The 24,274-nt window shown below is 43.2% G+C and overlaps 2 protein-coding genes across 2 annotated transcripts; one reads left to right on the top strand and one right to left on the bottom strand.

The window, feature by feature from the left end:
• Nucleotides 1–5,566: 5,566 nt before the first annotated feature.
• On the top strand, nucleotides 5,567–7,278 carry LOC147004710 (40-kDa huntingtin-associated protein). Its single transcript, XM_085838158.1, has one exon. The coding sequence runs from the start codon at nucleotides 5,804–5,806 to the stop codon at nucleotides 6,947–6,949; it is 1,146 nt and encodes a 381-aa protein (XP_085694284.1). The 5' UTR covers nucleotides 5,567–5,803; the 3' UTR covers nucleotides 6,950–7,278.
• Nucleotides 7,279–11,993: 4,715 nt separating this feature from the next.
• Nucleotides 11,994–19,843, bottom strand: LOC147004711 (X-linked lymphocyte-regulated protein 3A-like). Its single transcript, XM_085837706.1, has 9 exons — nucleotides 19,792–19,843; nucleotides 19,395–19,481; nucleotides 18,926–19,046; nucleotides 18,168–18,236; nucleotides 16,361–16,478; nucleotides 15,404–15,503; nucleotides 14,119–14,217; nucleotides 12,217–12,312; nucleotides 11,994–12,062 (listed from the first exon to the last, which is right to left on the bottom strand). The coding sequence occupies exons 3-9, from the start codon at nucleotides 19,020–19,022 to the stop codon at nucleotides 11,994–11,996; spliced, it is 648 nt and encodes a 215-aa protein (XP_085693832.1). The 5' UTR covers nucleotides 19,023–19,046; nucleotides 19,395–19,481; nucleotides 19,792–19,843.
• Nucleotides 19,844–24,274: the final 4,431 nt, after the last annotated feature.

A 24,274-nucleotide genomic window follows, 5' to 3' on the forward strand; every position in this document is an offset into this window, starting at 1 on the left:
TCTTTATGCCCTCGAAATAAATATTCACGTTCGTGCTTGACAGTGTAGATGTCTAAGTCCGCTCTACTGATCCTGTAAGTTTCAGTCCAGGCCTGGCCTTTTGGCTCTCTTTAGCCTGTGCCCCAACACGCACAAGTCCCGTGGGGGTGCCTCTCTGGAAAGTCATTAGCCCTGTGTGGAGTGTTGGCGAGCTAAAGCACAGGCTGCTGCCTCTGCATGGACCCCATGCACCTAGACAGCACACCAGGTTCCTGATGACACTGGGTCTCTGGCACTGTCCCTCTCTCCAATCTTCTTTCTCTCTAGGGTGCTGCTATGGATGGGGCTGGGCTCCACTCTTTTCTCCATTACTTCCTCCTTCACTCAGTCATGCCGAGGGAGAGGAACAGATGTGTGTTTTGAGGCTATTGTGCTTTACAATCTCTCTCTCTCTCTCTCTCTCTCTCTCTCTCTCTCTCTCTCTCTCTCTCTCTCTCGTGTGTGTGTGTGTGTGTGTGTGTGTGTGTCTGTCTGTCTGTCTCTCTTCCCCCAACTCTGTGTGTGTTTGTGTGTCTCTCTCTCTGTTTCTCTTCTGTGTGTGTATCTGTCTGCCTGTCTCTCTCTCCCCCAACTGTGTGTGTGTGTGTGTGTCTGTCTCTCTGTCTCTCCGTGTCTCCCTCTCTCTTGTGTGTATGTGTATCTGTTGGTCTGTCTCAATCTCCCCCCAACTGTTTGTGTATCTGTGTGTGGGGGGGTCTGTTTTTCTCTCTCCCTGTCTCTCTGTGTATCTCTCCATATTTATGTACAAGTGTGTGCGTGCACAAGTGTGCGGGAGTCATAGGTCAAGTTTTGGTGTCTTCTTCAGTTATTCTCTCTAGTTTTTGAGACAGGATTTCTGACTGAACCTGTTGCTCGCTGATTTTTCTAGAATTATGGCTTGCCAGGCAGCTCTTTTGATGCTCCTGTCTCTGTTACCCCAGTGCTGAGATTAAACATGCCTGTCTGCATACCTTTTTCCCCCTTTTGTATGAGTACTGGGTAATGAGCTCAGCTTTTCACCACATGCAGGAAGCACTTTACATTCTCAGCCATCCTCCACATGCCTGAGACTTCATACTCTGAGAGAGAGAGAGAGAGAGAGAGAGAGAGAGAGAGAGAGAGAGAGAGAGAGATTTGCCGACCTTGTGCGGTGACTGTCTGCAGCTGTACACCAGTCATTGGTATCTCAGCTTTTCTCACATTTCTGAGATCAGAGACTTCTGGTGTTTGCAGGAAAGGGAAACGGCCTGCCTTTCTTTGGAGTCACTGTTCCTGGGGTGTACTGATGAGAAGCAGCCCTGAGATGCCTCCCACAAGGTCCTGTTTCCTTCTCTTTTGGTCTGTATCCTTGAATTTCCTTGGGAACATGGGACTCCATTCTTGTCCCAGGCGTCTCTGAAGTCCTCTCCCCAATAAATTAATTTCCAGTGTTCCTCTGTTTATTTTTAACCCAGATGACCTCTGTATTGGTGGTGACTGGTATTGAAGTCACTCACTATCTGCATACTGGTCTTTAACTGTGGCTTTTCATTTTTCCATGAAATTATGTGTGTCTGTATTTGCTATAAACAGGTGTGGGCTGTTTAGCTGAGTTGTCACAGTGACAGCAATACTACCAGATCTATACTACCTGCAGAGGCACAGGCTCACCCATGCTGCCACAACCAGGACTGTATATAAATAATAGCATAAATGACCTCTAAGCTATCTGTGTGGCTCAGACCATGAGGGATCCTTCCTGAAGCCCTAAAGCTAGCACAGATAGCCTAGCCTCAGAACCCATCTTCTTGGAAGAAATGACATGTGCCCTGGGTGGCATTTTGTTGTAATTATGCTTCCTTGTGGCCTGGAGATTGTGGTGCACCAGGAAACCCTTTTCCTACTTAAACTGTGTTGAATGTGCCGGCAACAAAGCGCCTGGCTTCTGGTCCCCTGAAGTTTGATCCCAGCTGACAAAGTCCATCTCAAAAAGGTGAGTTTTTATTCTCACCTCTTTGCTGAGCATTTCCCTGCTTGTGGTGACACCTACAGAGACTCCCCCCCACCAACACACACACACACTCTCCTGTACAAACCACTCATGCTGCATATCCAGAGGTGAAGTCATAGGCAGTAGGTGAAGGGCATGTAATTTGGTGAGTTTTACAGCTCACAAATGACAGAAAAATAATTACTAGGTCATGAAGGTTGAATTGCCAGGGCACTTCCTGGGAAACATGAAAGTGCTGGAGTCGGAAGGAAGGAAGTATCAGTTCTGCCCTTGTAAGTGACATGAGATGTACCATGGTCATGGGTTCACTGCATTTTTTTCTGGAAGCACAATTGGATTGTTTCTGGGTTCCTCCAAAATATACCACAACCCTACAGGTATTTAAGTCTTCTAACCCCTATCATTTCCAGTGCATATGCCTAAAATCAAGATTGCCGTCACATGTCAAAACCAGAAGTGAAGACATCAGGGGCATTCTGAATGTAGGAGATGATGGGCAATGAGAAACACAGGCCCATAGAAAGTGGGGATAATATTGGCTCTGTTGCCCTGCAATCTTGCCTTTCTCCTATGCACCAAGGCATGGGGGATGACTCAGCTGAGTTTGTGCACTTTGATGGGGCTACTCAGTGTCTGGGTCTTGTATGGTGGCCTTTTTTCCAGACCCTGACCAGATGACCTGAGCCTTCTGGGCACCAACTTCATTTGAAGCCCTGAGGATTATAGGAAAGTGGTAAATAAAATCAGTTTTGCCTATGTATGAAATGTTTGGTGTGTGTGTTTTCATAAGGTCAGAAACCACTGGTTATGCAATAACTAGCAATTTGATATAGTTTTCCCCCACCTTCCTTTTTTTAAAGATTTATTTCTTTATTATATATAAGCATACTGTAGCTGTCTTCAGACACACCAAAAGGAATCAGATCTCATTACAGATGGTTGTTAGCCACCATGTGGTTGTGGGATTTGAACCCAGGACCTCTGGAAGAACAGTCAGTGCTCTTAACCTCTGAGCCATCTCTCCAGCCCCTTCACCACCTTTCTGTTCACAATAGAATGTACTTCATCAGAAAGTACAAATTCACCTGTGTTTTTATTATGCTGAGTGGCTAATGATACTGTGTTGGCAAGATACTCAAGTCTCTCCTTGGTGATTTTCAAATCATCCAATGAATATATGTGTTTTCAATACTGGTTATAGAAAATTTTCTATTAAATGACAGTATCTGAAATGATATTAGAATTTTAGTAGTGCTGAGGAATACAAGGACTTAATTGTGGTCACACTGTTTATTAGATTCATTTCAGTAGTCATTTTTTGTTGACTGTCTCTGTATGTAAGTATGTGCGTGGATTCCTGTGGATGACAGAGGATGGCCTTGCATTAGCCTGGAATTGTAGTTGCAGGTTATTGTGAGCACATGAAGTGGGTGCTGAGAACTGAACTCATGTCTCCTGCAGTCTTGTAAGCACTCTTAATTACGGAGCCATCCCCTTGGTTCCCAAACTATCACCTGTTTTGTATACAATGGTATAAAAGCTTTGGTAAGCCTTCCATTCTCCCTGAATTTTTTATTACATATTTTTCTTTCTATATTTGTCAAGTGTATTTTAGCATGATTTTCAATAATTTCAGATTGTTCAGCAAAACTTTGTTGGCAGGATTGGGGGCTGGTGGATGAATTTATAAAATTGCCACAAGATTAAATTTTTTGAAAAGTAAGTGAAAATTCCTTAAGATTTTTATAATGAGGTTTTACAGTGTGATTGATAAATATCTATGCGCTTATGGTATTTGTCATCGCAAAGAAAGCATGTTTAGAAAATCTATTGTGGATTGGAACGATGGAAATATTTGTGTTTCAAACATTTGGCTCAAATCTCCAGCCTATTCTCATATTGCTAATATGTGTAATACAAATTATATAGGTACATTGTCATGGGATGCTTGTGGTTGTTGAGATCTAGCACTGAGAACAAGAGAGGCCCTCTTATCTCAGACTGAAGCATGTTTATGTCAAGTGTCATCTGAGACCCTTTATTTAGACAGGCTAACCCCCTGCCTTTGTGACAGGGAGGGAGGAGAACAACAAACAGCAAAGGCTGTTTAAAAGAGCGCATCCTTAAGATAGCTAGAAGAGGGATCATTTCCAACAAAGGTTAGTATTATTAAAATAGTTGACCCCATGGTATAAAACTGCTTGATGGAAATGAGAAACTGGAAAGTGGTCTGTGAAGAAGTTGTTCTGCCCAGGACTGGAACTCCAGCCCATCTCAGTAGGTCTTTCCAGTCATTACACTGGATGGTCTAAGTGCCCAATTTAATGATGCTCCCTTTGTTCCCTCACCTATTAGGCTATCTTAAGTCTCTCCGGCTGAAGGTTGTGAGTGCCTGATTTGATAATACTCTGCTGCCTGCCTCTTCTATTCGTGTGCTGCATTATGTTGTTTATTGTTTTACAGTTGCTTGCAATATACATAAATGCACTCATTTGAAACCAAAAGTACATATGTGATATATCACTGTTCTATAGGATAGGTTGTCATTTAAAAGAGAAATTGGTATACTGGCTTTTTTCAGAGGGAGGGAAGGAAGGAGGGATGGAGGGAGAGAGAGAGAAAGAGACAGAGAGAGATTGATCAAGACATTGATGGTTTTTAAAAAATTATTTCTTTATGTGTCTGTGTGTTTTACTGGGAAATGAACTCAGGTCCTCTGCAAGAGCAACAAATGCTCTTAAGCAGTAAGCTTTCTCTCAGGCCTCCATCGATGCTTTTAAATGATAGGTCTGCTATGCACAATTGCATTTTTTGGTTCACAATAAGAGTAGAAAATTAACACATTCTTTACTTGCTGAGTTCATTTGACTTTTGGATCACTAAACGGCAATGGATTGCTTTTTTAGAATTTGGAGGATAGGACCCAAGTGTATCAGATACACCGTGAACATCTAAGGAGAAGACAAGAGAATTTGTGAAATGAAAATTAGCTACTGTTGTACATCTTGGTAACTTATTCTCAGGCACGTAGATCTCTTCTAGGTGCAAGCATATAACCCTTTATATAGAAATTTAATAATGTACACTCCCCCCTTTTCAATTATTAAATTCTTTCTTCAAGTTCTGGTAGGTAATCATTTGGACTAATTGAGATAGTTCAAAATAAAGTAAAAGGAATCCCTTCTTGTTTTAAAATACTTGCTATAAATTGAAACACATGCATGTACAATAGCTAATTTAAAGTGCCTTTGGTAGTGCATGTCCTGCTAAAAATCCTTCATGAAAACTTTCAAAATCAATGTGTATATGATTGCAGGTGATATGTATATCAATGTGTATGATTGTAAATAAGCTGTAAACTAGCAAAGGCTCCCACCAGGGCAGGTCCTGTACTAGCTTGCTCAGTCAGGTCTCATGTTTGTTGAGGAAGTGAGGGGTGCAATGCTAATCCTGGCAGCAGAGAAATCCTTTGCATATTTGACTGGCACTGGGCCCGCCCCCTCCATTTGCGTCACTCAAGCCCCGCCCCCGCAGAATTTAATTCCATACGGGGCCTGTTTGGGTAGGCACCCAGCCCTTCTTCCTTGATTGGCTTTTATAGCCCTCCATATCCCTCCTTTAACAGCACTTTGCACAGCACCGTGGCTACAGCAGAGCGCTGGGGCGCCTGAGGCGGAAGCGGAGGTGATGAATTGTGATCCTATTGTGGGCTAGGCGCAGCGTAGCGTTAGTCACAGCTGTTCCCCCTCAGCCCTCCCTCAACCGGAAGTAAGGCGGCGCGGCTAGCCGGTCAACATGGCTGCGGGCTCTGCGTCCTCCTTGGGCGGCGGTGCCTGGCCAGGCTCAGAGGCTGGGGACTTCTTGGCACGCTATCGGCAGGTGTCCAACAAGCTCAAGAAGCGCTTCTTGAGGAAGCCGAACGTGGCCGAGGCCGGGGAGCAGTTCGCCCAGCTAGCCCGGGAGCTGCGCGCCCAGGAGTGCCTGCCCTATGCTGCCTGGTGCCAGCTGGCTGTGGCGCGCTGCCAGCAGGCGCTCTTCCATGGACCCGGGGAAGCGCTGGCCCTCACAGAGGCGGCCCGACTTTTCCTGCGGCAGGAGTGCGACGCGCGCCAACGCTTGGGCTGTCCCGCCGCCTACGGGGAGCCTCTGCAGGCGGCTGCCAGCGCCCTCGGCGCCGCTGTGCGCTTGCACCTCGAGCTCGGCCAGCCTGCCGCCGCTGCTGCACTGTGCCTGGAACTAGCTGCCGCCCTTCGCGCAGTGGGCCAGCCGGCCGCTGCTGCCGGTCACTTTCAGCGTGCTGCCCAGCTGCACCTGCCCCTGATGCCACTGGCCGCGCTGCAAGCGCTTGGTGATGCTGCCTCCTGCCAGCTGTTGGCGCGCGACTACACAGGCGCCCTGGCGCTATTTACACGCATGCAACGCCTGGCACGGGAGCATGGGGGCCACCCGGTACAGCAACTCGAGCTGCTGCAGCAGCCGCCTTCTGGGCTCCAGCCACCCCTGTCGGGACCCCAGCCGAGACCTGTCTTGGGCTCGACCTTGCCCCTCCCGCAGCCCCCGGACCACGCCCCAGGCTCTGTTGCGCCTTCACCTGGCACACTCGGTGCCTTTGCTGACGTCCTAGTCAGGTGTGAGGTGTCCCGTGTACTACTGCTGCTGCTCCTGCAACCACCACCTGCCAAGCTGCTGCCCGAGCATGCCCAGACCCTGGAGAAGTACTCCTGGGAGGCTTTCGATGGCCACGGCCAGGATACCAGCGGCCAGCTTCCTGAGGAGCTGTTTTTGTTATTGCAGTCTCTGGTCATGGCTGCCCAAGAAAAGGACACTGAAGGCATCAAGAAGCTGCAGGTGGAGATGTGGCCACTGCTAACCGCTGAGCAGAACCACCTCCTCCACCTCGTTCTGCAGGAAACCATCTCTCCCTCTGGACAGGGTGTCTGATAAGTCACCTTCTTACCAACTTGTTTTATCTTTGGGGACAGGTGATGAAACATGTGATCTAGCTTCTGGGTTTTTTTGTCTGTTTTTGTTCTGTTTTTCTTTTCATTTCTATTGCTGCCATGTTAATTTGGCTTTGTGTGCCTAGCAAGTTACTTAAATTAGTACCCTCCAATTCCATCCATTATTGCCTCGAATGAGAAAACTTTATCCTTAAGGATGAAGGAGACTCAACTGAGTAATCTTTCTTTATGCATTGGTCAGTTGCTAGATGTTGATTCATTTTCCTGGCTGTTGTAGTTATAGTGCCAATAAACTCAGGAGGACAGATATTCCTTTGGCGTATTGATTTCCTTTTCTTTTGTTCCTGGTGGGGTGTGGCATCACCAAGAAGTATTTAGAAAAGATTAGAAATATTTGTGTCTTGAAAATGGTGAGGATTTGACAATTTGGGCATAATCTCTCTTTTAATACATTATTGCTTCGTTTCTATATAAACTAGCACAGCAATCTGGGGAGTGGGAAAAGCACCAGATGACATAAAATGTAACTGTTGTAGTCTCTGTGTATCTGAACATGAGGACTATGCTAATAAGCAGAACTGACATGTTCTGTCATACATTCCAGATTTATTTTATCTTCTGCACACTCTGCTAGCCTAGCTTCTTCCTGATGGAATGACCTAAACCTTTCTCCTGAGTAGCATCTGTGATCTTTTGGTGATCCTGCCTTTATTGGGTTGCAGCAAATTTCTGTTATCCAGAAGTTTTTGGCAAGAGATGAGTCAATGTTTTTAGAATTGGTCCTCTGTTTCCAAACCAGGGTTTTGATTGCTCTCACTGTGTGCCACAACACAATTACCCCTGTACAATCGAGATCTGACTTCACAGCCAATACCTAAGCTCTATTCTGCCTTTCAGGACCATGTTCTGAGAAATCTAATTGCATAAAACTGTAACTGTATTCCCTTAAATATTCTGGCCTTGAAAACTAGAGGTACTAAACTATGTAACCCAGTGTTGCTGGGGCAAATAGCAAACAAATGTTTCTGACTGAGTATTAAGTGATACAAAGCCAGTTCTACTTTTCTTTGTAGTTCCTGGATCAATGCATCTTTGCTTTCAGAAATATGGTGTCATATATTGAATCTTGGTTTAAGGCACCCAGCACATCTGCAAGGGTAGCATTCCAACTTTCCTAAATGTTTTCCCACTAACCCCAAGTTAGAACACCATTCTATGAGGCCAGCTGGTAATTGGCCTATGGGGTATATGTACAAAACCAATGAATTCCATAAATTTAATGCCTTACTCTGATTCTTATTGCTAATAACAAAACACACAAAGGTGGTGCTAGCTGTAAAGAACAGGTTTATTTTGGCATATCCTTTAAGTTCAAGGTCGGCTGGCGACTTTCTTGCTGTCAGTATCTGAAAGTGTTACGAGATGATGATGGCAAAAGCCTGGCAAATTCAAAAGACCTAGGCAGACCAACTTTCCCATAGGCTACACTTTCAGAATAATGTATCCTAAAGGTCACACCTCAAACTAACCATACAGTGTCCTTTCTGGTATCTGCCTGAAATGAGAGTGGGAACAATGCAGTCACTGGTTCTTAGGTAATTCCTAGAGATAGATTTTTTCCAATGCTGAGGGCCAAACCCAAGGTATAGTACTTGCTAAACAAATGCTTTGCCATTAAGCTAAAGCCTTAATTCCAAAGATAACCTTGAAGAGAGTTTATGAATATGCTATTGAGGATAAAGATTCTTGGATCCAAACGCTTATTTCACTTGGGAATGGATTCTCAGTACCACTGATACCAAGTGTCACCAAGTTAAGGATGGGGGGAAAGTACCAAATATGAGCAAGGGAGAATGACTCTGAGAAAGAAATCTTGATGTGCAAGCATGAGGACATGGGTGAGGATTCTCAGTGCATTAAAAAAAAAAAAAAAAAACAGGGAATAGATGTGCATAGCTGTAACCTCAACACTGGAGAAAGAACACAAGTGAATAAAGAGAGCTGTGTGGGCAACCACCATAACTAAAATGTGGAGCTTCCAGTTCAATGAAAGATCCTGCCTAAAAACAACTGAGAGGATAGTGATTGCCCCTTCTCAAGGCAAGAAGTCCGAGACTTTGATTCTCTAAAAGGGCAGGTGCTGTCGGCCTGCGTCTTGTGGTCCAGGCTGTGCACTATGAAAGATGTGCTGTCACTACACAGGGATGATTTTCAGCTGAGTGACCACCCAGCCCAGCACCCTGGCAACTCAACCTTCATGACCAATTAATTTTCTGTCATTTGTGAGCTGTAAAACTCACCAAATTACATGCCCTTCACCTACAGCCTATGACTTCACCTCTGGAAATGCAGCATGACTGGTTTGTACAGGAGAGTGTGTGTGTGTGTTGGGGGGGGGGGTCTCTGTAGGTGTCACCACAAGCAGGGAAATGCTCAGCAAAGAGGTGAGAATAAAAACTCACCTTTTTGAGATGGACTTTGTCAGGTGGGATCAAACTTCAGGGGACCAGAGGCCAGGCGCTTTGTTGCCAGCACATTGAACCCAGTATAAGTAGGAAAAGGGTTTCCTGGTGCACCACAATCTCCAGGCCACAAGGAAGCATAATTACAACAAAATGCCACACAGGGCACATGTCATTTCTTCCAAGAAGATGGGTTCTGAGGCTAGGCTATCTGTGCTAGCTTTAGGGCTTTAGGAAGGATCCCTCATGGTCTGAGCCACACAGATAGCTTAGAGGTCATTTATGCTATTATTTATATACAGTCCTGGTTGTGGCAGCATGGGTAAGCCTGTGCCTCTGCAGGTAGTATAAAGTTCATTTAGACAATTAGGTATCTCCAGTCCTGGTTGTGGGAGCTAGGGGCGGGGAGCCCCTGGTTGGACAGATTAGCAAAAGCATCATTTAGAATACTAGGTATTTCCAGTCCTGGTTGTGGAAGATGTGGAGGCCCAACACATAACTCAGACGACCAGGCTTTTTTTAACACTTCCAGTTTCCAGCTTTTCGGACCCAAGGACAGGTTTTTACATCTTTTTCATTGAAACCAATACCCTGCTTGCTTAATTTAGTCCTGGTTTCCCTGGAGACCTGTGGGTGAAGTACCTTGGTGCTGCCAGCAGAGTGGGACACTGTGATAGGAGTCGTGGTGCGCCCAGGGAGGCAGACACACATCTATCTACATACACATTTAGATGCTGCACAATGTAATAGTAAGGGTCACAGGGTATGTTCCTATGCATCATCAGGGTGGATAGAGAACAACAACAACAACTACAAAAATATCTGAGCTCATACTCCTAAGAAACAAATATGTACCAGGGAAGACATGGCTCAGCAGTGAAAAGCTTGCTGAACAGCCATGAGACTCTGAGTACAGAGCCCCAGAAACCTTTTAAAACCCTCAGCACAGGGGCTTTAGACACAGGTCAGTAGTTAAGAGCACTTGGGGCTCTTGCAGAAGACCTGAGTTCAAAACGCTGTACCCATCAAGTGGCCCACAGGAACTCTACCTCTAAGGGTATGACACCCTCTGTGGGCATCTGAATGCATGGGCACATACAGACACACAGACAGACACATGCAGATCCACATACATAAAATAACCAAAATAAAACTTTAAAGAAAAATCTTACCACAGCAGAGTGTTTGTACCAGCAGCACTAGGAGGCAGAGCCAGGTGGATCCCTAGAACCCAATGATCTAACACCATAGCCCAGTTGATGAGCACCACATTCAGAGAGAGAGAGAGAGAGAGAGAGAAGGAGAGGGATACAGATATATATATATATATATATATATATATATATATATATAGAGAGAGAGAGAGAGAGAGAGAGAGAGAGAGAAAGACAGACAATACAGAGTGAGAGAGAGAGGGGGGGAGAGGAAGAGGGAGAGGAAGAAGGAGAGGGATACAGAGACAGACAGACAGACAGACAGAGACAAACACCGAGGAAGTGAGAGAAAGAGGGGGGGAGGGAGGGAGAGAGAGAGACTGTTTCATAAAATAAACCAGATATCAGAAGTATCTCTGGACCCTACATGCAAAGGTACCTATGTGCAATCACACACACACACACAAACACACACACACACAGTTGTGCCTATACACATGAAGGCATATACATAAGTACCACACACAAAAAGGAATATTTACACACACACACACACAGATAGATAGAGAGAGAGAGATACACAGAGACAGAGACAGAGAGATACAGAGAGACAGAGAAATAAAATAGAATTCGACATTGGAGGAACACTATGGACAGTATCCATATATGGTACAGATAGGCAGAATATTTCAACTAGGAGACATTGAAAGCTGGTAATAATACAACATTATATTATGATTATTAATTATTATTACAGAAATAATACTAAAGGCCCACAGGGTCACAGGAAGTTTGCACAAAGGGGGAAGTTCTTCTAGATAATGCAAACTTTAGACAGTAAAATGATCCCAGCAGGGAAGGCCTCATTCAGTCTAGAGGAATGCAATTCCACTTGGAGAAAATGGGGGAGGCTGAACACAGTCTGTTTTCAATGCTTCTACACAACGGGACACAATGAGACAAGTGGCCTGGACTACACTGGCCCCATGCAGGAACACAGGTGACAGCACACCTCCACATGGGACGGGGCCATTTGTGTCTGAGAAGGGGTGAAACATCAGGGATGTAAGAAAGAGAATGCAATTAAATGACTCATCCCAACAAGTCTGAAACTATTTCATGTTTATTAAATCAAACGCTCCCAAGTAAGGATTTCCCAGGTTATACATACAGGAAATCATAGGATGAGAGCTTTAACTATACAGGAGACCTCATATATAATATCCCTGATGATCCCATACTACATATGCGATAAATTTCACAAACAAAACATTCTCAGTAAAGTTTCTCTGACACCTCAGAGATGTGAACAAGGAAGTGATAATCACAATAGCAGTGTCATGTCACCATAGATTTAGAAAATATCATGAAGTCATTTCATGGCGGTTGAGCTTCTTTCTTCAAGGTGTTACGAGATTAGCAGGGATAGAAGTGAAGATTGAACACCATCCTTTTCTTCCTGCTTGTTTACATGAACCTTGGTGTTATTAAACATCTAATTAATATTTGTGTGTATATATATACAAAACATCTAATTAATATCTGTGTGTATATATACGACATATATTTTAGGAAAGAAATTTAATGCTCAAATTAATCCTAATACTCCATTTAAAAAATATTCTACTTACAGTTTCTTCAGTAACTTTCCTTTCCAAGTAGTCCATGTGTTTTCTGGCTTCCTCTATAATAGCTTTTCGGCGACAACTCTTAATAGCCTGTAGATTCTAAAGCCAAAAGCCATGTTTAATTAGAAGCCACCGCTGCTCATCTTGGTTCACAATTGTGAACAGTTACGGTTCAAAATCAGTATGTATTACAATAAATGGAATGGACAGTAATTCATCTAAAGTAAAAGTACACTGTATACTATATGAAAATCAGAATGTCCATCACAGAAATATGGGACTGCATTGCTGAGTACGATATTGGGACAAATGGGAGATACAGAAATTTGTGTGATCATGATGAGAAATGTTTATGACCATGACAGAAAGTTCAACAATGAATGGATTAGGACACACTACATCAAACCTGTTGCACTAAGCAAAGCGCCGTGGTGAAATGTACCTGTAATTCCATCACTCCAAAATAGTGGCAGGAGGATCACTGCAAGTTCAAGTAAAGCCATTGCATAGTGAGTTCCAGGCTAGCCAGGGCCACAGAGAGAGATACTTTCTATAAACAAACTCTTGTGACATGTGGTATAGAAAAATTATAAAACTATTTAATTATTTCTTTCATATTTCAGTAACTTTAAGTGAATGCAGAACCAGAACCAGCACAAAATTTAGCATTAGAATTGATGACCAACTTGCTGAGCTATGCAAGTGAAATGAAGCTTAATGCCTATGGCTCAGTAGAAAGACTAATATTTCAGTAGGAAAACAAAAGAAGAGACAGGAGTAGCATGACTGTATGGTGATGCTATAATGTGCAATCTGGATATAATAACAAAATCTTATTGGCAGAATAGGAAATGCATACACATTGGAGTGGGTGTGGGGAGGAAAGGGAAAAGGAAGAAAATATGAAGAAGTTAAAGATGATGACAGAGGAGAAGGAAGAGAAAGGAAGAGGAGGGAGGAACAGAGAGGTGGAGGAAGACAGGGGCGGGAGGAGATGTCTGAGAAGTATGTAGTATTATCACACACAGAGAATGGAGAGTACTCAGGAAAGTGCAGCCCTGACTGAGGATTAGACTAACAGCTACCTCAAACCTGCAGTGTGATTCTGAAAAGCTTCCCCCCACAAGGACTACAGCCTGATACCCACGACTCAGAGGCACATCAAATTGGCTGTGCTGCATACATGTATCCCAGTGTACACCAAGAATTACAGAACATGTAATAAATTCTTCCGACGCGGCTATGTGGACGTATATCAATTAGCCTGGATGAAGGAAATTTAACAGGAACACAAGGCATTAAACAACTACTCAGAAAGTGAATTTGAGCGTTCAACAGTTAATGAATTCCAGAATAACTATACAAATGTACTTGGCCAAGTTCAATGAGGCTGAGAAGAATTGGATTGGATGCATTGAAAACAGTAGATAATTCTCAATATACTGTTATCTTCACTTACAGCTTTGCTTCATCATGCTGATGGGCTTTGTCTTATCATTCTAATTGTCCACGGGGAAAAATATAATTACAGTTCAATAATGCAGAAAGCACAAGGAGTCAAGAAACAAAGGGCCTATAGACTTCCTACATTGATTTGTCACTCTCCAAAAGAAATCTGATGATGGGAGAAAGCCATGCTATAAAAATCAGAACTTCCCCCAAAACAGTAAGTATAATTTTAGACAATGTTACCAATGTACCAACTCCTGCTTTGAAAGGAACCCACAACCATGAATGACTCCTTAAAGGAGACGCTCATTTAGTAGTTAGGTTTACCTGACATGGTAACACTAAAAAAACGAAAGAAGAAGTTTAAAGGTATAAACACACTATAAATGAACCCCAGTATGGAAGGGAAGAGAGCCAGTACTTTTATTTCCCCTCTCAAGAAGATGACCAACACACCTTCAAGTGTCGATCACATAACTCCTTAAATTCTTCTATTTTCTGCATATGAATACTTTGAAACTGTTCAAAAAGTTTCTGTTGCTCATCAAGGATATTCTGCAAACATAAAGCAATACGTAACACTTCATTAAAGTGACAGCTCAGCAAAAATAATTCAGTGTTTAATGTAGACAAGATAGTTTGAAGCAAGTACTTTTGACATCTTGACATTTCATTCGCTTAATATGAGGGGAATGCTAGGGCAGTGAGGCAGGAGTGGGTGAGTGGGTGAGCACTTTCATAGAAGCAGGGGCAGGGCCATTTTGGCCTTTCCAGTAAGAGTAGATCACACAGTGCCACACTAACAGGGTTATATTCTTTAAGACTGACTTCAGACACTCCCCTGTACCAATATAAGGATACACATCTAAAACAAATTTTTGAAAAAATTCTTTCAGATACGTATGGACTTCTTCCCTCCTTCCACTCCCAAGAAACTAAGGCACAGATGTAAATTGTTTTTCTGGGTAGCATAACTAGCAAGAAACTGGATGGTGACTGCCATACACTAGGTTTTTGACGCCAGAGTCCATGCTCCCGACCTGAGCTGGGCTGGACAGCATCTCCATACCCTCAGTAGTCCCCCTTCTGCTTCCCCACCTTTGGAAGTCAGAATGCCCAGAGGGCAGCTCCATCCTCCACCAGGATAAAGGGCCCCCAGAGACAGCACTGTGTCCAGTTACCTGTTCCCCAAAGCCCATTCTCATCTCCAGGCTAAAGGTGTCTCAGTCACCATCGCAGGTCCATCACTGCATGGGAACCTTTCCCTCTTCTCCTCTGGGACAGGGTTGGTCTGAACTCCAACCACACTGGCAGCTAAGTCTCCACCTGCCCCTCCACAGCCCCATGAACTGCTCTCACTCAACATCCCTGATCACTGTGTCAGATGGCTACGTGGGGCCCTCCTACTCTTGGCATCAGCACCATGTCCATCCTGAAGGGTCCCCTCTCAGGATACAATCCCATACCTCCTCCTGCACACTGCAGACAGTAAGTGCTCATCCCTCCACGCCTGTACCATGCAGGCTCCTAACCCATCATTACCCTTGTCATCTTCCCACAGAAGGGGAAATAAAAACCAAGTCAGGGAAGATGGCCAGTCTCTCCCCTCCACATCAACCACCCTCCTGTTCTCCCAGAGCTCATGTCCTGTCCCTTCCCTCCAGACCTGCTGCAGGAAGCCCCTGTTGCTACCACTGAGGCTTACGAAATGGACTCCTTTCAAGCTAAGCCTGATACTCACAGAGAGTTTTTCAGCCTGTGTCTTGATTTGGTCTACATCTATATTCCACATCATAACCAAAGTCAAAAACTGATGAGAATAGTCCTGATAAAGTTTCTGCCTGTAAAAGACAACAGTGAACACTGTGATATTCCTACTCGACCTGAAGAAAGCACATTCAAACACAGCAGGACTGACTTGCCCTCACTAAAGCTACAGAGGGAAGACTGGGAAAGGGCATTTAAAATATTCTGACAGGGAAATGGAAAATGAGGTGGATTATGTGGTTTTACACCAACAGTTTCTGTTTCCTGTTGGATTAGAAAGAAGTCACTTCAAATACCTTAGGTTTATAACACTTAGGGAGAAGTATAATTAGTATCTGAGTAACATTCCACAAGTACTCATCTTCCTGAGAAGCACAGCTTCTCTTTTATTTTCTCCTGCTGAAGAATTGGTTCTGTGAGAACGCATACCCATGACCATTAGAGAATTCTGCAGAGGTTTACCCACTGTTCCTCCCTTAAAGGCAGGGCATACATTTGCATATTTGTAGTTTACTAAAGGGTCAACTCTGTTCCATAAATGTCTAGATTATTCTGCTATAAGATTCATCTCTTTTTTCCATATGATTGAGTATCTGCTATATGGAATGTGTTTTGAGATACTCAATGATTCAATGATAAACCGAGCATCACGTTCAAGGGTGGCACACAAATTCTTTATGGTGAATAAATTCAAATATATTAAATTGACAAGACAAAAAAAGGTCATCTTGACTGACAGCTAAGCAATACAGCTTACTCTGGGTATAATGTGGCAGTATAAGCTAAAAGGAGTTAGTTTCTATACAAAACCCAAGCCCTATGAAGGTTTGACCAGAGGCTCCAACAAACAGAAAATAACAGCTCGTCCTTAGAAACTGGTTTATTCCCAAGTACTAAGAAATGTATAAAATAGGAAAGCCCAGAGTCTTACCTTCGCTCATGCTGGACTTTCAAGAAGTGGTCAACATTCCACTTAATGTTTTCGACAGTTTTATTTACGCTCACCCCATACTTTCTCTTCCTTTCATTTAGAGGTTTCTTACTGGGCCCTGTATTGAAAATCCTTATAAATATTTATTGTTCAGTTCATAAGGTAAATACTACTGCACTCCTGTTAGAAAAAATCTTTGGTACCAACATATAGCCACCCTTTTAAAAACCAAGGGTATTCCACTCCTTCTTGTTAGTGGAAATTTATAGCAGCTACCACTGTAATTTGAAAAATTGATACTTGTACTTTAAATGTATAACACGGTTAGAGAGATTTTCCAAAATGTACAAAAATATTTTCAGAAGTATTGTTTAATTTCTCTACAAGAAATCCTTTAAATCGTAGCTTTAATCAATGCACAAAGCATCCTCCAGTCCAAGAACACATTAAGCAGAACTGTTGGGCTGATTTATGAAAAATGTGAGAGCATTCCATTTACATAGTCTTCAAATGTTCACAGATTATTGCATGGTGAAAAGAAATACTGTATTTAACGTAGTCATTGAGGATTTTAGAAAAATATAACAGAAATCTAGACGGTTGAACTGTTTAAGGAACAAAATGAACTAACTCATGGATAACTCTATTGCCAACCTGAGGAAGGAAACCAGAACCTCGAGCCCAGTAGGCAAGGGCTTTCCTACTTAGCTAAAACCCTGTTATAAATCCTGGACAATTTCTAAATTGAGGTCTATCATATCAAGAACTCTAAATTAGTTCTGACTTTTCCGAGTTTGACCTTTAACACAGATCATCTGACATAGCAGGTCAGAGCCAGACTCATTCTGATTATACAGTGCTCACATATTAACATTTGACACTGCACTGTGTGTGCTGTTTATACAATGTAAGCAAACCATAGTGAGCTGTTTCAGAGTCATTGATCCTCACTACCCCGCCACACAACAAAGAAATGAGATAAGACCATACAGTAACTGACATTTAAAAAATACAAACAGATTTTGTCACTTACTTGTGACAAAATCTGGAATATAGATAATTTCATCCAGTTTTCTAAGATTTCACAGTATATAAATAAACAAAACAAAACAAACAAACCTCCACCACTTTTGGCCATGATGATACATGACTTTAACCCAGCACTTACAGGGCAGAGGCAGATGGATCCCTGTGAATCAACAGGCCAGCCCGGTCTGATACTGAGTTAGGCTGGGCTACATGGTGAGACCCTATCTCATAAGCAAAGCATAGCATAGCATAGCATAGCATAGCATAGCATAGCATAGCATAGCAAAGCAAAGCAAAGCAAAGCAAAAGCAAATCAAAGCAAAGCAAAGCAAAGCAAAGCAAAGCAAAGCAAAGCAACTGCCGCCATTTTTAAGCACAATACTGCTCACCTTGCATGCACAATCAAAATCTCTCAAGTGAATTAGTAAAGAGCACTGTAACAGGGCGTATAGAAGAACAAGTTATGAAACTCACTCCTATTACCTACTGATGAATAATACTTCCTGGCATCGAAGCACTTTAGTTTTTAAAAACTTTCTAAAACTACTAATGGCTCCTACAGATACACCAGGATTTTTTTTTTTTTTTTGCCATCATTTTCTGTATTTTTAGCCTGAAAGCATTCCTACTGGCTTTGAACTCAATGTAGATAAAACACCATGTTTCTTGTGGAAAGGAGTGTCCTCTGTCTCAGAATTTACACAGAATATGTGTTACAGGAGCAGAAGTGTGCTTTTCTGAAGTACATTAGCAACAATGAAAATTCCCTTCACATCACCTGGCTTTGGTCCACCTGTTTCATGGGAAGAACTGCTTTCCCCACAAGTTTCAAGGGCCAGATTGTTTCCTGCATTGAAGAGAAAAAAATAAACCAAATAACTTTCAAGTTATGTCTGCCATTTTGATCATCGTACATGAAGAAATTATGTGCACTAGGGGTTTGTGCTAGATGTATATATACATCAAAGTTTTTAGAACACATATAAACTGAATCATGTTTGTGTAGGTGAGAAACAATGAGACACTGGGGACAATTATGGCAAAGACCTCCAGTTTCTAATCATTATAAACCATGCCCTTACTATGAGACATGTTGGCACGGGCCAGGAGAGGCTCTATGATCCTTGCAGCTCCACTAAGGGTAAGAACACCACTTGGGAACCATAAGTCCCACACACACATTCTGAAAACAGTTTTCATGTTTGAAATGTCATGTGATTCCCAAGAAATTATCTGTGCTCCACCTAAATGCGTCAGACTATACTTTGGGGACAGGGCAGAAAGGATCTTGTAAGCATCCCGACTTTTTGTGTTTTGTGACAAGGTCTCACATAGTCTAGGTTGGTCTTGAAACGGCAGGGTAGGTGAAAATGACCCTGGGCTTCTGATCTTCTTGATTCCACCTCCTGAGGATTAGAGGCTTAGACCTCCACATCTGGTCTTATACAGTGCTGGGAGCTTCTTGCATATTAGGGAACTGATCTCCACTCTTGGGGCCTACTCCCTCACCCCCACCCTCACCCTGTGGTGTTTTACCTGGGTTATTTTCTTGAAGCTGCTGTGAATCGTCAGATGGCAGAGCAGGAGTCACCTTTGGTTGCTTGGGAGGTCTGCCCTTGGTTTTGGAAGCCATGACTCCCTGGGCTAGACAGGAATCCTGAACATTGTATGTGCAAAGACACATTAAAGATACAAGGAAGCTAATGAAAGCCACAGGAAGAGGCATCAGGTTTCCACAGGGTTGGGCCTGAGTGTCCCTTTCTACTTGTGCTGGAGGAATGAACTGGAAGGGATCGAAAAATAAAAACAAAGAAACACCGCGCCCCCCACCCCAAAAGTGCCTCCATTCCCAGCCCCTCAGTTCCATCCTTCCCGTGCCAAGGGTAAAATGGGGGCTTACTCTACTCCCCCACCCCTAAACCCTAGTCGCCTCTGCTCAGGTGACACAGGCCAGGGCCCCACCCCCTCTCTCCAGATATTTGGCATGAAAATGAACTGTTCTTACCTGTAGTTGGCACTTCCTGTTGAGAGCTGTACTTACTCACCAAGTGGATTCCAGGTGCACCTCAGGGCACCCAGTGATCCAGGAAAGCTAGTGACAGGCAAAGGGTCACGAATTGTAGGTACACACTTCACCTACCACCCTCCACACTGTCCTGCTCAGTCCTCCCGGGACCTTTGGCCCTCGCGTCCCTTTCCCAACCACCCTCGGGTCCCGTCCAGTCCTCGGTTGAAGTGAGAGTCCAGAACAGAACTTCACAGGTTAGCCTGGTTCTCACCTCCTCCCAATCCCCAACCTCCTCCCTCAACAGCCTTGAATCCACTCCAGCCTCACTTGGATTACCCCGGGGGTTCCTTTAGAACCTTTACCAAGGCCATGAATCAACCCTTAGCCTCCTCACTTTGATTAACACGGGGTCCTTTACCACAGCTTTGTTCCTTCGTTCCTTCGTTCCTTCGTTCGTTCCTTCGCTAGGGTTAGTACTTCCCTTCTGGGTCACCTTCCTCTGACACTGCCTTGCCACAATCTCCTCAGAACCTTTTTCCTCACAGTAAAAAGCCCCTACTCGGTTAGGCCCCGCCTTCCGGCGCATATGCCTCTCTGATTGGCTGGGACAGTGCGCATGCACTTGAGGCTGACTTGACTTCGCCTGCTCAACCCCAGCCCCCAGTTGAGGTTTTAGGCGCTATTGCTGTAGTCTTACATGCCTATTGCCCACCATATTTTCTGTAACAAGTCTTTACAGACTCTCAGTTTGGCAAATGATCCAAGGACAAGGAATACAACAAGACTAGCCCAAGGCCCATGCTTCCTTCCCTATTGATAAATGGGACAGTACCTGTCTCCTTCCTGCATCCTCCTTTAAACCACACTTCCTCCCAGAGGAATAGCTTTACCGCTTAGTCCTCCTATCTTAAAAGTCCCTTTCCTGAGCTGGAGAGATGACCCAGTAGTTAAGAGCACTTGTAGTTCTTATATAGGTTGCGAATTCAGTTCCCAGAACCCACATAGCAGCTCACAAACATCTGTAACTCCAGTTGCAGGAGATTGACGCCCCTTCCAGCCTCTTCAGGCTCCTTCATACATGTGGTGCATACACATTTGCTCAGGTTTACATAAAATAAATACTTTGTAAAAGGAAGAAAGACAAAGCACTGGTTGATGTGTTTATAAAAAGACAAAGAGAGGGGGGATATGTTCTATGGAGGTGTGGCAAGGTATCGGGGGGAAAGGGGTGCTTCAGTGGGCCCATGCTGAGGCATCCCTTACCCCTGGAGGGACCAGTCACACGATGGTATAGTATAGAATGCAGTTTATTTGGGACATGGGGAAGGGAGGGAAAGGGAGAGAGAGAGAGAGAGAGAGAGAGAGAGAGAGAGAGAGAGAGAGAGAGAGAGAGAGAGAGAGAGAGAGGAAGGAGGAGGAGGAGGAGGAGGAGGAGGAGAAGGGAGAAGTGGAGGCCGGCCATGAGCACATGGAGAGAGAGCAGGTAAGGAAATGGGGACGGGGTGCAGGAAGGGAAGAGCAAGAGAAAGAGAGTAGCAAGAGAGCAAAAAGAAGGCAAGCAGTCCCTTTTATAATGGGTCAGGCCTACCTGGCTGTTGCCAGATAACTGTGGGGCAGAGCACACCTGGATGTTGCCAGGTAACTGGGGGCAGAGCTTGCAGAGAATGCTAACACTGGTTACTTGTGGGAAGGTTTGAAAAGACTTGCCTGAGTCAGTATATCAGATTGCATCCTTTCTGTAACCTCTAATAATATTGAGTTCATAACTTCTGTTATGGTTGTTACCCACTTGTTCTTCCTTTATATTAAAAGGTCAATGTGGATGAATTGACTTGTCTTCAATTTGAGAAGTTATGTGCCCACCCAATGGCTAATTTTCAAAATCTATAAAGAATAAAAAAAGTAGATATCAAGAAAATAGACAACCCAATGGTACAGATCTAATCACAGAATTCTCACTAGTGGAAACTCAAATGGCTGAGAAATGCTTAAATGTTCAATATCCTTAACCATCAGGGAAATGCAAGTCAAAACAACCCTGGGATTCCATTTTATACTCATTAGATTGGCAAAGACCAAAAACATAAGTGACAGCTCATGCTGGTGAGACTGTGGAACACAGGGAACACTCCTCCATTGATGGTGGGAATGCAAACTTGTTCAACCACCTTGGAAACCAAAATGAGGGTTTCTCAGAGAATTGGGAATAAATCTACCTCAAGATCCAACTATACCACTTCTTGGCATATACCCACAGGATGCTCCATTCTACCACAGAGATAATTGCCCATCCATGTTTATTGCTGCTCTCTATATAATAGTGAAAACTTGGAAAGAGCCTAGTGATGTTTCTCAGTATAAGAATGGATAAATAAAATATGATACATTTATACAATTGATTATTACTCAGTCTTGAAATAATGAAATCATGAAATTCACAAGTAAATTTATGAATCTAGGAAAAAAATAGCCATCCTGTGGGAGGAATCCCAGACCCAGAAAGACAAATATGATACATACTTAGTTACATGTGGATATCAGCTGCTAAATTAATGACAACCAAGCCACAATTCATAGAAGCATAGAGTTTACATATAGAGTAAGGGACTTGGGGAGTACGGATGAGATCTCAATAGGAAAGAAAAATAAAATTAATAGTTATACATAGATGCAGGGGCTAGAATTAGGGGATCAAGTGGGGAGGAGTAGGAGAGGGCATGTAGGAGGGGATGTGGGAAGAGAGAACTCTAATTAAGGGCCATTTCAGGGGTAGTATGGAGAACTAATAGAGTTGAAGCTTCCTAAAATAGATACATCTATGGAGGAGATCTAAATGAAATAATGAGGAAGACAGAGCCCCAACAGAACATCTCTTGTCACCAAACGAAGCTTCCAGTCCAAAGATTATGTTACATCTAAGTGAGTTGTTGGATAAAGGGGTCCCACGGAAATCCCTAAGAAAAACCCAAGATGCTGCCAAGACTATATAAGTTGCTTTCCACAAACTGATGGCAAGACTCCTCTGCTGAAGGCAATACCTACACAACTCACTGAACATGGACAAGCCGAGTTGGTGCCTAGCTGGAGTCTTCACCACTCCTATGTTCTAGTGTCTTCAGTACAGAAAGGTACTTGCACATTACCAAAGAAGAAATGTAAATGCCAACCGTGCACACTACTAAAAGAAATATAAACATCAACCCAGCCACAAACCCTTTGATCTACAGTGGGTCCTGCCTAGAAGATACACTAGGGCAATGGTGGCACAAAGCCTGTGAGACTAACCAACTAATATATGATTTGACTTAAGCACACTCCACAAGATGGAACCCATACCTGACACTGCATGGGTGACCAAAGACTTGAGACTAGATAGCCAAGAGATCTAGGGTAAAACTCAATGCTACTGTTCTAAAAATAAACACACAAAAAATAAAACACACACACAGACACACACAAACAAACCAAAAACATATCAAAAAAGGCCTTACTCATAGATTAGTGCCTTGCTCAGCCATCATCAGAGAAGCTTCCTCCTGCAGCAGATGGGGACAAATAAAGAGAACCAACCCCCCCACCCCACCCCACCCCCCAACAACACCCCCTCTCGTCCCTAGCCAGACAATATGCAGAGATTGAGAGCCCCTGGAATTCTCAGTCCTAAATGGATTGTCTCGATCAAATCCCTCCCGTCAGGGCTTAGGGAATTTTGTGGAAGAGGGGGCAGAAAAACTTTAAAAGCCAGAGGCTCAGGATGAAGGACGCCAAAATAAGAAGGCCCTCCAAATCAGCGTAATCAAAGCTCATATGAACTTGCAAAGATGGAGGCAGCATGCACAGGAGCCAAAAGGGGCTGCCCCAGGTCTTCTCTGTGTATTATGGCTTCCAGATTAGTGCATTTATAGGATTCCTGAATGTGTGAACATGTAGGTCTCTGACTTGTGCCTCTCTTGGGCTCTTTTTCTTCTGTTTGCTTGTTTTCTATTCTTATATTATATTTTTTGTTTTCTCTTTATATATTATGTATATATTTTCCCTAGGTACCACAGTAGCTCTGACTATACTATGCTACTTAATCACCAGCATTTCTGAAGTGGAAAAATTAATATTCTTCACCATGTAAAGGCATGTCCAGATGAAAATAATAATTAGCTACATCTACTTGATACATTTCTGATTCATATTATTTAACACATTCCCTCATAGTTAGCAATTAATTCATTAGTCTATAAGAAGAGATTTTTTTCTGGCCACAATTATTAGCTCTTTTCAGGTCATATTGATCAATTTAAGTTGTAGGAATATAGAATTAGAGGAAGCCAAAGCCACTAAGAGTATGTATTTCAACATCATTGTGTTTGAAGGGGTCTTTTATATTTGAGTCCCAGTTCAAGTTTGCCTACATTCTAGTCTGTATGATTGCACATGCAAAACTCTTACAAGTCTGTTCCTTTTTCTGCAACATTAAGAAAATAGGATTTGATTCTCAGGGTTATTGAAAGGATACATATCATACACAATTATCTAACAGAGATGATACTTTCCCATACTAACTCTGAAAAGCTTCTGTAACTCAAAGGACACTGTTATTAGGACAAAATGACAGTCTACAGATTGCTTAAAAGTCTGCACCCCTAAAAATAGCTTCTAGTTACCCACTCCCAATATTTTTAACAGCACATTTTGATTTGTTATTTTACATTCTCCATATTTTATCCTCTGTCACATACTCAATATTTTATCCTCTCTCTCTCTCTCTCTCTCTCTCTCTCTCTCTCTCTCTCTCTCTCTCTCTCTCTCTCTCTCTCTCTCTCTCTCCAAATCGATAAGATTTATAATCTGGTTCTGAGTATGTGTGGATCCTTCATATCAACAGA

The sequence above is a fragment of the Mus caroli genome, unplaced genomic scaffold (genome assembly GCF_978045245.1).
Source record: "Mus caroli unplaced genomic scaffold, Mus_caroli_1 scaffold_5, whole genome shotgun sequence".
Lineage (NCBI taxonomy): Eukaryota > Metazoa > Chordata > Mammalia > Rodentia > Muridae > Mus > Mus caroli.